This window comes from Chiloscyllium plagiosum, unplaced genomic scaffold (genome assembly GCF_037043375.1).
Source record: "Chiloscyllium plagiosum isolate Xiang-an unplaced genomic scaffold, Cpla_swu_hap1 HiC_scaffold_12, whole genome shotgun sequence".
Taxonomy (NCBI): Eukaryota; Metazoa; Chordata; class Chondrichthyes; order Orectolobiformes; family Hemiscylliidae; genus Chiloscyllium; species Chiloscyllium plagiosum.
The window spans coordinates 75,907,361-75,920,791 of record NW_028270150.1 but is presented as its reverse complement, the minus strand read 5'-3'; the positions used below and the strand labels follow the sequence as shown (position 1 = coordinate 75,920,791).

Genomic DNA, 13,431 nt, shown 5'->3' with positions numbered 1-13,431 from the left:
CCCTTCGCCCACCTCCAACACACTGCATCCACCTGGACACCCCACGCTGGCCTATTACCCGCCCACGACCTCTTCATTTCCAACTGCCACCGGGACATTAACTGCCTCAACCTGTCTACCCCCCTCCCCCACTCCAACTTCTCACCCTCACAACGCGCTGCCCTCCAATCCCTCTGCTCCAATCCCAACCTCACCATCAAGCCAGCAGATAAAGGGGGCGCAGTGGTAGTCTGGCGCACTGACCTCTACACCGCTGAAGCCAAACGCCAACTCGAGGACACCTCTTCCTACCGCCCCCTCGACCATGACCACACACCCCATCACCAAACCATCATCTCCCAGACCATACAGAACCTCATCACCTCAGGAGATCTCCCACCCACAGCTTCCAACCTCATAGTCTGGGAACCCTGCACTGCCCGGTTCTACCTCCTTCCCAAGATCCACAAGCCTGACCACCCTGGCCGACCCATTGTCTCAGCATGCTCCCGCACAACTGAACTCATTTCTACCTACCTCGACACTGTCCTATCCACCCTAGTCCAGGAACTCCCCATATACGTTCGAGACACCACCCACGCCCTCCACCTCCTCCAAGACTTCCGTTTCCCCGGCACCCAACGCCTGATCTTCACCATGGATATCTAATCCCTCGACACCTCCATCCACCATGACCAGGGCCTCCAAGCCCTCCGTTTTTTCCTCTCCCGATGTCCCCAACAGTATCCTTCCACCGACACTCTCATTCGTTTGGCCGAACTGGTCCTCACCCTTAACAATTTCTCCTTCGAATCCTCCCACTTCCTCCAGACCAAAGGGGTAACCATGGGCACATGTGTGGGCCCCAGCTATGCCTGTCTCTTTGTTGGCTATGTAGAACAGCCGATCTTCCGTAATTACACCGGCACCACTCCTCACCTCTTCCTCCGCTACATTGATGACTGCATTGGCGCCATCTCATGCTCCCACGAGGAGGTTGAGCAATTCATCAACTTCACCAACACATTCCACCCTGACCTTAAATTTACCTGGACCATCTCTGACACCTCCCTCCCCTTCCTGGACCTCTCCATCTCCATTAATGACGACTAACTTGACACTGACATTTTTTACAAACCCACCGACTCCCACAGTTACCTGGATTACACCTCTCCCACCCTACCTCTTGCAAAATTGCCAACACGTATTCCCAATTCCTCTGCCTCTGTCATATCTGCTCCCAGGAGGACCAGTTCCATCACAGAACACACCAGATGGCCTCCTTCTTTAGAGACCGCAATTTCCCTTCCCACGTAGTTAAAGATGCCCTCCAATGCATCTCATCCACATCCCGCACCTCCGCCCTCAGACCCCACCCCTCCAGCCGTAACAAGGACAGAACGCCCCTGGTGGTCACCTTCCACCCTACCAACCTTCGCATAAACCAAATCATCCGCCGACATTTCCGCCACCTCCAAAAAGACCCCACCATCAGGGATATATTTCCCTCCCCACCCCTTTCCGCCTTCTGCAAAGACCGTTCCCTCCGTGACTACCTGGTCAAGTCCACGCCCCCCTACAACCCATCCTCCCATCCTGGCACCTTCCCCTGCCACCGCAGGAACTGCAAAACCTGCGCCCACACCTCCTCTCTCACCTCCATCCAAGGCCCTAATGGAGCCTTCCACATCCATCAAAGTTTTAACTGCACATCCACTAATATCATTTATTGCATCCGTTACTCCTGATGCAGTCTCCTCTACATTGGGGAGATTGGACGCCTCCTAGCAGAGCGCTTTAGGGAACATCTCCGGGACACCCACACCAATCAACCACACCGCCTTGTGGCCCAACATTTCAACTCCCCCTCCCACTCTGCCGAGGACATGGAGGTCCTGGGCCTCCTTCACCGCCGGTCCCTCACCACCAGACGCCTGGAGGAAGAACGCCTCATCTTCCGCCTCGGAACACTTCAACCCCAGGGCATCAATGTGGACTTCAACAGTTTCCTCATTTCCCCTTCCTCCACCTCACCCTAGTTCCAAACTTCCAGCTCAGCACTGTCCCCATGACTTGTCCTACCTGCCTATCTCCTTTTCCACCTATCCACTCCACCCTCCTCCCTGACCTATCACCTTCATTCCCTCCCCCACTCACCTATTGTACTTTATGCTACTTTCTCCCCACCCCCACCCTCCTCTAGCTTATCTCTCCATGCTTCAGGCTCTCTGCCTTTATTCCTGATGAAGGGCTTTTGCCCGAAATGTAGATTTTGCTGCTCCTCGGATGCTGCCTGAATTGCTGTGCTCTTCCAGCACCACGAATCCAAAATCTGGTTTCCAGCATCTGCAGTCATTGTTTTTACCTAATATGTTGAAGGTGTTGGCCCCCTGTGTTCTCTGTCTATGCCATGATGTTTAGATTGATTCTAATCTAAAAAGTGAGATAACGGAGTTTTACATGAATTCATGCAGTTTTTGAGCTCAGAGTTCTACATGAATCCATGCAGTTTTTGAGCTCAGAGTTCTACATGAATGCATGCAGTTTTTGAACAAAGTACAATGTAACCCTGCAAGTACAAATTCACCCCACAAAGTATATGTGTGCATGTGGGTCTTTGTCTGTCTGTATGTGTCTGTCTGGGTTGAGGATTGTGAGTGTGAGAAAGCGTGTGTGTGTGTGTAGTGAGTGCAGAGTGTCTTAAGTCTGTGAGGGGGTGCATGTGTGAGTGTGGGAGTGTGTGTTTCTGTAAGAGTGTGTGTGGGTGTCTGTGTGCGCATCTGTGTATATGTGTGTATAGGAGTGCCTGTGTGTTTGTGTGTGTGTAGCAGTGTATGTGTAGGAGTGTGTGTGTATAGTGCAATGGTGGTCACCTGTAATGTGACATGAACCCAAGGTCCCAGTTGAGGCCCTCCCTATGGGTACCGAACTTAGCTATCAGCCTCTGCTCGGCCACTTTTCGCTGCTGCCTGTCCCGAAGTCCGGCTTGGAGGATGGTTACCCGAAGGTCCGAGGTCGAATGTCCTGGACCACTGAAGTGTTCCCCAACTGGGAGGGAACCCTCCTGTCTGTTGATTGTTGTGCGGTACCCATTCATCCATTGCCGTAGCCTTTGCTCGGCTTCCCCAATGTACCATGCCTCCGGGCATCCTTGCTTGGAACGTATAAGATAGACAACGTTGGCCGAGTCACATGAGTACCTGACATGTACAAGGTGGGAGGTGTCTCCGCGCATAATGGTGGTATCTATGTCCACACTCTGACACGTCTTGCAGCACCTACCGTGACAGGGTTGTATGCAGTTGTCCTGAGAGCCGGGCAGCTTGGTACGAACAACTACCTGTTTGAGGTTTGGCATCCGTGGAGGTGTGGGGAAGGTCTTGGTGAGGTGCTCATCCTCATTGATAATGTGTTGCAGGTCACGAAGAACATGGCGTAGTTTTTCAGCTCCTGGGAAATACTGAACAACTCTCACACTCCCACACTCTCACATGCAGCCCCTCATAGACTTAAGACATTCTGCACTCACTACACACACACATACGCTTTCTCACACTCACAACCCCCAATCCAGACAGACACACACATACAGACAGACACAAAGACCCACATGCACACATATATTTTGTGGAGTGAATTTGTACTTTCAGGGTTACAGTGTACTTTGCTCAAAAACTGCATGGATTCATGTAAAACTCCATTATCTCACTTTTTAGATTAGAATCAATCTAAACAATATGGCATAGACAGAGAACACAGGGGGCCAACACCTTCAACATATTGTCTAGCTATCACCATTGTTAACAGCTAACCTGAGAATGCAACTTTTTAAAAAAAGGGTTTTGTGATTTACACATGAAAGAAGTGAAACTATCATGGTGTTCTAACAGATGAAAGGCTTAACAGACAATCAATTTTTCAATGTATAATTTCAGTTACATCACACTGTAAATTTTTGCTATAAATTCTGTGTGTTAGGATTAAGCCCTCCACTACCACCTAATGAAGGAGTGACGCTCTGAAACTAATGTGCTTCCAATTAAACCTGTTGGACTATAACCTGGTGTTGTGTGATTTTTAACCAATATTTATATCATCCTTAGTGACAGTGTAGAATGTACTTACCATTGACAGGCTGTGCAGTTTGATTAGCCCTTGTGAATGGCTCATGGGTAGTTTTCTCACATCTGCCCTCTCCTCATGATCACAGTCGTGCATCACCATTGTGAAAGATGTTGGGAGACTGGATGATGGCTTCTCCCATAGTCATTTTCATGGAACGTACAGCACCAACAGGGACTGTATCATACCGCATTGCACTTAATTTCACATCCTTGCGTTTTGTTTAGAACTGTGTGTGTTCATCATCACTTGTCCAATACTCCTTTAAAATTATTTATGAAACCATCTTCCAATTCTAACCGTCCATAACCTCTCCAGGTCATATCTTTCAAATCCTGACAGCGATGAAGGAAAAAAAAATCTGAAGTAGGTCTTTTGCCAGTGAATTTATTCTCTGATTTTTTATTCATTCACCAGAGGGTTTATTTAAGTTTTTACTTACTTCTGTGAAAGTTCATTCAAATGAAAGTCCCAATTAAACTATCATCTGATCTTCTCTGTTTCAGGAAAACTGTCCTAACTTTATCAACCCAATCTTAAAATTGAAAACAATTTTAGCAAATATAACCGAGGAAACGTTTTCTTCACCTTTTCTGAAGGTTGATTTTTGTAGGCTTCTTGCTTGGGACCATAGAGTTAGGACAATTGTTTCCCCAAAAAACATTTCATCAAATACAGTTCAGGAATTAATAGACTCTCCCTTAGGCCATTATCTTTTAATTTGCTAAATTATGCAGATTCTACATTATTATGCAAATTATGCCAGTGCCTTTATAGACTTCATTAATAAGTATGTGTAAGGGTGTGCTGAAGAAATTAATCCATTCTGTTCCCCAAACTGGAAAGTGTGGATGAATTAGGAGATCCACTCCCTACTGAAGACTAGGTCTGAGACGTATAAATTGGACAAACTTAACCTGTACAGGGAATCCAGGTATGACCTTCACAAGGCCATCAGAGGTGCCAAGAGGCAATACCAAACTAAGCTTGAAACCCAGACCAACTACATGGACAACTGACGTTTGTGGCAAAGCTTACTTGACACAATGGGCTACAAAGCAATGTCAAGCAGAATCACGGGCAACAATACATCCCTGTCCGACTAGCTCAATGCTTGCTTGCTTGCTTTCAACAGAAGGTCAATGAAACAATGTCACCTGTCCCACAGCCTCAGATACACCTATACCCACAGTCACTGCCGCAGCCGTTAGATCGGCCTTCCAAACAGTGAACCCACAGAAAGCAACTGACTGGGAAGGAGGCCCCGGCCATGTGCTCAGATCCTGTGCAGATCAGCTGGCTGGAGTATTTGCAGACATATTCCTCTTTCTTTACTCTGATCTGAAGTTCCCACCTGCTTCAAGCAGACCGCCATCATCCCGGTGCCAAAGAAAAATCATTCAGCATATGATAACTCAATAACTGCCACCCAGTGGCTCTGAGCTCCATAATTATGAAGTGCTTCAAGAGGTTAGTCATGGCTCACATCAACTCCAGCCTGTCAAACTTCCTTGTTCCCTTGCAATTCGCCTACTGTCACAACAGGTCCATAGCTGACACCATCTCCCTAGCCCTACATTCATCCCTGGAACATCTAGATAACAAAGGTACCAACATCAGACTCTCACTTATTGACTATATTTCCACATTCAACACCATAATTCCGAACAAAATCATCTCTAAACTCCGCGACCTAGATATCGGCTCCCAACTCTGTAACTGGATCTCCATAGACTGCAATCAATAAGAATAGGCGCCAACACCTCCTCCACCATAATCCTCAACATCGGTGTCCCACAAGGCTTCTGTTCAGCTCCCTGCTATACTCTTTATATAGTCATAACTGTGAGGCCAAGTTCCATCCAACTCCATTTACAAGTTTGATACCATGATGACCACCACTGTTGTAGGTTGGATCTCAAACAACAGTGAGACAGAGTACAGGAAAACAATTGAGTGCTTAACGACATGATGTAAAGAAAACAATCTATCCATCAAAATCAGCAAAACAAAGGAACTGGTCAGTGACTTCAGGAAGTGGAGTGGAGAGCATACCCCTCTCTGTACCAGTGGTGCTGAGATGGAGATGGTTGAGAGCATCAAGTACCTAGGAGTGATGGTTACCAACAATCTGTCCTGGTCCACAAATGTCAGGAAAGCGCAACAATGTCTCTACGTCCTTTGAAGGCTCAGCAAGTTCGACATGTCCACAGGACTCTTACCAATTTTTATAGATGCACCATTAACAGCATCCTATCTGGATGCATCACGGTGTGTTGTGGCAACTACTACTCCCAACAGCACAAGAAACTACAGAGAGTCGTGAACATAGCGCAGTCCATCACGCAAACCAGCCTCCCGTTGATTGATTCCATCTATATTTTTCATTGGCTTGGGAAAACAACCAACATCATTAAACACCCCTCCCACCCCAGTTATACTCTCTTCCACCCTCTTCCAATGTGAAGTAAATATGAAAGTTTGATTACACCTGAGAATAGCTTCAAGAACAGTTTCTTCCCCACTGTTATTGGACTTTTGAATAGATGTTTCAAACGTTAATTCTGATCTCTCTCTCTCTCTCTCTCTCTCTCTCTGTGCACCTTCTCTGTCACTGTAACACTGTATTCTGCACTCTGTTCTGCTAGCCTAATGCACTCTGTATGGCACAATCTGCCTGTATATTATGCAAAACAACACTTTTCATTGTATCTCAGTGTATGTGATGAGAACAAATCAGTCAATCAATCAATCAATTCCTTCTGCAATTACTTTTCTTTTATTTTCAGTTTCATTTCTTGTTTCCTATGGTGCCAGGACCAAAGGCATATTGATGGTGAAGCAGTAAATAACCAAACACACAACTACTTCATGCAGTGCAATCATATTACTAAGAAAAAACCTAATGGACAGCTAAAATATCAGCCACTCATTAGATAGAAGCTTCCTAGGCTTTTCTCAATCAAATTTCAGTGGATAACAAAAGGCAACCACATGGAGGAGTCCTCAAGCAGTTACGAAACACTACTATCGAAACTCAACTGCAGCACACACAATACACTTGGTTCTGCTACAACATGGTAGTTCCATTCTCATGCAATCTGTGTTATAAGAAGATCAGATAATAGCAGTATCATTTAAACTAATGGGGCTGGAATTGCGTTATTACCAATTCACACTATAGAAGTCCACACTTTGAAAATAGTATCCTCAATCACATTAGAGCAAATTCACATTAATGAAATGTATCTTACAGCAGAATGACCTGCAATTAGAATAGATTTCCTACAGTATAGAAGCAGGCTCTTTAGCCCAACAAGTGCACACCGACCCTGTGAAGAGTAACCCACCCAGACCCATTCCCCAACCTTATATTTACCCCTCACTAATGCACGTAACACTATGGGCAATTTAGCATGGTCATTTCATCTGACCTGCACATCTTTGGATTGTGGGAGGAAACCACAGCAAACCAACACAGACAGAGGGAGAATACACAAACTCCACGCAGACAGTCACCCGAGACAGGGTTTGAACCTGGGTCACTGTTGCTGGGAGGCAGCAGTGCTAACCATTGAACCACCGTGACACCCCAGTCAGGAAAACTCAATGTGCATAATTTTGAGCCTTTGATATATCATAATGCATATTGTTTATCACTGGGTGAGAATTGTATCAGTGGTGTGCAGTTCCAATGGCAGAACAGGAACAGTGCACCACTTCCCTCTCTCAATGTTTTCTCTTTGCCACAAAATTCCCATGAAAATGTTAGAATACCAGAGATGTGCATGGAAGTCACATGCGATTCTGTGGCAGGGGATATGTCCCAGCGGTGATTCTCACTGTCAGCTGCTAATGCTGAAGCCATGGATTGACCACAGGTTGGGCTCCAGAGTGGCATCTGTCTCAGAGCCAAAGCAATGCTGCCCAACTCATTTACATGAGACTTACTGAGAGCATAATGGTGTTGTGAAACTTGAAAGGGTTCAGAAAGGATTTACAAAGATGTTGCTAGGGTTGGAGGATTTGAGCTGTAGAGAGAGGCTGAATAGGCTGGGGATGTTATCCCTGGAGCATCAGATGCTGAGGGATGACCTCATAGAAGTTTATAAAATCATGAGGGGTGTGGATAGGATAAATAGACAAGGTCTTTTCCTATGGGTGGGGGAGTCCAGAACCAGGTTTAAGGTGAGAGGGGAAAGATATTAAAGATATAAAAGAGACTTAAGGGGCAACTTTTCTCACACAAAGGCTGGTGCATTTATGGAATGAGCTGCCAGAGGAAGTGGTACAATTGCAACACTTAAGAGGCATCTGGATGGGTATATGAATAGGAAGGTTTCAGAGGATATGGGCCAAGTGCTGGCAAATGGGACGAGATTAGGTTACGATATCTGGTTGGCATAGACGAGTTTGACCAAAGGGTCTGTTTCTGTGCTGTACATCTCTATGACTCTATGGTGGCATAGTTATTTTCTCAAATTTGAACTTAATTTGAAAATATTCCACTTTGCATTGGTTTCAATTTATTCATGTGTGTATCATCTCAGAAAACTAAATGTGGGTTTTTTCATGCACTTTTTATTGAATATTCATGTTAGTGTCTGGTGTTGTGCTTACTAAGTCTAAATTTACAGGCTCAGTTGGCCCTCCCCTCTGCATTGTAAACAAGTTTGTCCAAGATGTCTCTGTGGGGATATTTGAACTGCTGTAAAAACATGGGCACCTGAGTAGGCTATTTAGCCCATTGAGCCTACCCTACCACTCTAGATATGGCTGATCATCTCTTCAGCGCCATTTTCCACAATGTCTTCATGCGCCTTCCTGTTGTTCAGATCAGAAACTTACTGGGTTCTATCTTGGACATGTTCAGTGACTGAGCTTCCATAGTTACCTGGAGTAGACAATTCCAAAGGCTCAACATCCATTGAGTGAAAAAAAAACTGTTCAACTCCGTTTTAAATAACTTGCCCCTAATCCTGAAACGGTGGCTCCTAATTCTGGAGTCACCAGCCAGGGAAACCATTCTATCATGTCCACCCTGTCTGAGAGAATTATGTAAACTTCAAAGAGGTCACCTCTGTCTTCAAATCTGTAGAGAATACAGACATCCAGTTTCATCAATATTTACTCATAAGACAATCCACAATTTGAAGGATCAATCTGGTGAATCTCTGTTGCACTTCATCTTAGGCAGGTATATCATTCCTTAGATAAGAACACCAAAGCTGTACATATGTGTTTTATACTGCTACAGCTTCTAGAGTATGCAGCCAGTTTCAAGAATGAATGCTGTGTCAAATCTATTAGGGCTTGGTTGGAAGGGTCCTATGTATAAATAAACTCGAGCAATCTCTGGTTCTTATCAAGCATGATCCATGAGAGGAGGACTGCTTATGATTGGGTGGAAAGCAGCACAAAATTGCTGCAATCGTTCAAAAGCCTTAGGATTATTAGTGTGGGAAATGAAATGTTCACATTCATGCAGTGAAAGATATTCTTCTGAAGTTGGGTATTGGCACATTCGAATAATACAGTAAGAATTTTCCTTTGGAGTACTTGCTCTGGGAATGATGATTTTACAGAGAGCAGAAATAGGAAAATGTTCCAGCACTGATATTACAGTGCTGGATTAGAATGTCATATCACAAAAGAAGAAAAATGTTCTTTAAAATATTGTGTGACTCATGAATTTAATGTGATAGTGTGTTGTTGTGTTTGAAACTAATGTAACATAACACTTTATGTATCTGTTTGGCATCATCCCTGTGAGAACATGAAGCGAGTGTATTTATTTTATATATAAAAGACTGCCTCTCATCCCTCTTAAGTATTCTTGATTTCGAGATGCCAGTGGACTGGGGTGTACAAAGTTAAAAATCACACAACACCAGGTTATAGTCGAACAGGTTTAATTGGAAGCTCACTAGCTTGCGGAGCGACGCTCCTTCATCAGGTGGTAGTGGAGGGCTCAATCGTAACACACAGAATTTATAGCTGTGATGTAACTGAAATTATACATTGAAAAATTGGTTGTCTGTTAAGCCTTTCATCTGTTAGAATACAGTGATAGAGATCAGAGATGAGAGTGTGGTGCTGGAAAAGCACAGCAGGTCAGGCAGCATCCGAGGAGTAGGAATTCCTGATGAAGGGCTTATGCCCGAAACGTCGATTCTCCTGCTCCTCGGATGCTACCTGGCCTGCAGTGCTTTTCCAGCACCACACTCTTGACTCTGTATTTGTTACCACTCTTGTCTCACACTGGCCAAAATGCAAGTATTGCTTCCTGACATCACTATTTGTTCTGGACACTGTTTCAATTGTTCACTAGAAAGATATTTCTATGAGCCAAATGACAGGTTGCCTTGTTTCATTGAAAATACACGATCTTTATGTCCCATATGCTTAGCTGTTTAATGTGTCAGCGTGTGAAGCTTGTATATTTGGAGGTAAAACCGTGTTAGCATGTAATCTGTCAGCAACTCGAGCTCCACTCAACAATACTTAAAACAGCATGATGCCAGATCAGGAATGTGCCAGTGCAGCATATGCCAGGATTTAATCATAAGATATTGTGTGCTCCCAGATCTAAGATTGTGCCATTATAAATGGCAACTATTTTGTACAGTCAATTCGGTAATAACCAGTGTGTTCGGTACCAGCATTTCTCAAAATAATTGAATATTTCAAGGTAAACAAAGATCTTCATATTAAAGGATAGTATAGAGTGGAATTAGTGCTCAGACTTCTCTTTAAACACCCCTGGGATGTGAGCACAGCATTTATTGCTATCCATGACTTCCCTTAAGAAGGCACTGGCAAGACACCTTCTTCAGCTGCCACAGTTAATGGGTATGGGCACATCCACAGTGCAATTATGAAAGGAAATCAAGGATTTTGATCCAATGAGATTATACAAATCCAAGTCAGAATGGTGAAAATAAAGAAATGGTGAAGGTCAAGATGATATGGTTAAAAATCACACAACACCAGGTTATAGTCCAACAGGTTTATTTGGAAGTACTAGCTTTCACAGCATTGTTCCTTTGTCAGATAGCTAGAGGGGCAGGATTATAGGACACAGACTTTATAGCAAAAGATCATAGTGTCACACAATGGATGTGATATATTGAACAAACCTAGATTGCAGAATTGTACTTGCAAATACATTCTATTTTGTTCAAAAGCACACACTCTGTAGGTAATCAATCCATGCATTAATTTATAATTTCCTACATTGGAAGTAGAATCTGTTTGACTCAAGATTGGGATACAGACAGATTCTAACCTCACACCTTTATTACATTGTCTGAGTTGAGACGTCAACCTTTTTTAATAAAACATTGTTATCCCGGGAATGTGACTTAAAAGAAGTTCTGGGATTTACATATTAATGAACCAAAGCCTGCAACCCTTCTAAAAGATGAAAGACTTAACAGCAATCTAGGGTTGTTCAATATATCGCATTAGTTGAATGACACTTTGATCTTTTACTATAAATTCTGTGTCCTATGATCCTGTCTCACTAGCTACCTGACAAAGGAGCAGCGCTCCAAAAGCTTGTACTTCCAAATAAACCTGTTGGACTATAACCTGGTGTTGTGTGATTTTTAACTTTGTCCACCCCAGTGCAACACCAGCATTTCCACATCAAGGAGATATATGACTTGCAAGGTAATGTCCAGATGATCTGGTTTTTCTGGGTTGCTTCTTTTTTGTTTATTCATGGGATGTGGGGATTGCTGGTCAGGCCAATGTTTGTTGTACTTCCCTAGATGCCCTTGATCATGGTTTTGGAAGAAGCAGTCTTGGCAAGTTGTGGCAGTGTGTCCTCGAAGTTGCATGGTGCAGTGAAGGGAGAGAATCTTCAAGGTGATGGGTGGGTGACGTCACAAGTGAGCTGCTCTGCCTGGAAGGAGTTGATCTCCTCGATTGTTTTTGGAGCAGCATCTCCCCAGGCAAGCGAAGAATTTGATAGAATAGACTGAGAAGAAAAGAAGAAAAAAACTACTCATAGTGCAGTTACTTTCGTGCTTTCCTGTGATGTTACACTTTGATTATTTTTGATCCAATGCAATTATATAGATCTGGGTCAGGATGGTGAAAATAAAGAAATGGCGAAGGTCATGGTGATATGTGACTTAGATGGTAACTTGGCTGGTTGGCTCTGTAACCATTTACATCACTATGGTCCCACTCTCACCTCTCACCTCCACTGACCTCCCTATTCTCCCACTCTCACCTCCCAATTCTCCCACTCTCACCTCCCATCAACTTCAGCGTGCATTCACTCTTGAGTGTGCTTTTTCTCTTCCAATTGGTCTTGCTCAAGCTGGTTTATTATGCTTTTGCAGTTTAATCTTCTGGAAAATATTGTGAGACAATGTGAATGCCATTTCTAAATAATACTTCAAAATATTGTTACACATTTAATGTAACAAGAAACACGTTTGGTGTTGTGAGTAGTGGAAATATGAGCATACACTTATTTTACAGCTTCTCACTGTTAAAAGTGCATGTTTAGGATGGGAACCAGCTATCATAACACAGAATCTTAAAATTGTTATTATCGTATTATTGGAAATATGTCAGGCTATGTTGACTTTTTTGAATGTTATTATTAGTACTTACCATGTGTCATTTAGAGTAATCTATCATGATACTTATAAGGCATATTTTGCTTTCAGTTTGGTAGACTTTTTTTATCCTATTTATCTTTATATTTTTGCTGTTGGATTCTAGGTAGGATGGCAGCTGAAAAACCTGGTAAATGCACTTCGGGAAGATCCCAGTGGGGTCATCTTAACCTTAAAGAAACGTCCTCAGAGCATGCTCACATCTGCACCTGCATTGCTTAAGAACATGAGATGGAAACCTCTTGCACTGCAGGTAAGTTAAACCTTACTGTATAATTTAACTTAACAGTCTTCCTTAAATTAACAATCTAATATGTTTATGATAAACATGTATTGTTTATTGTGTTGAGAATAGTTTCAAATCAGTGTTACAATCAGAAACTTACTTTGTCAGATGTTAAAAATCACACAAGGCCAAGTTATAGTCCAACAGGTTTATTTGGAAGTACAAGCTTTTGGAGCGCTGCTCCTTCATCAGGCAGCTAATGGCACAGGATCATAGGACACAGACTTTATAGCAAAAGTTCATAGTGTCATTCAACTGATGCGATATATTGAACAAACCTAGATTGCAGAACTGTATTTGCAGATACGTTCTATTTTGTTCAAAACACACACAATCTGTAGGTAGTCAATCCATGTGACATTTTATATATTCCTACTCTGGAAATAGAGCCAGTCTGACTCAAGATTG

The 13,431-nt window shown here is 43.5% G+C and overlaps 1 protein-coding gene across 10 annotated transcripts in view; it reads left to right on the top strand.

Annotated features, from left to right (window-relative positions):
* cnksr2a (connector enhancer of kinase suppressor of Ras 2a) overlaps positions 1 to 13,431 on the top strand; it is a 490,411-nt gene that overhangs the window by 260,541 nt on the left and 216,439 nt on the right. For all 10 annotated transcript variants that reach the window (XM_087992951.1, XM_087992946.1, XM_087992950.1 and 7 more), the window contains one exon: positions 12,844 to 12,990. In XM_087992951.1, the coding sequence (XP_087849077.1) occupies positions 12,844 to 12,990 (147 nt within the window). The remainder of the gene's footprint in view (positions 1 to 12,843; positions 12,991 to 13,431) is intronic.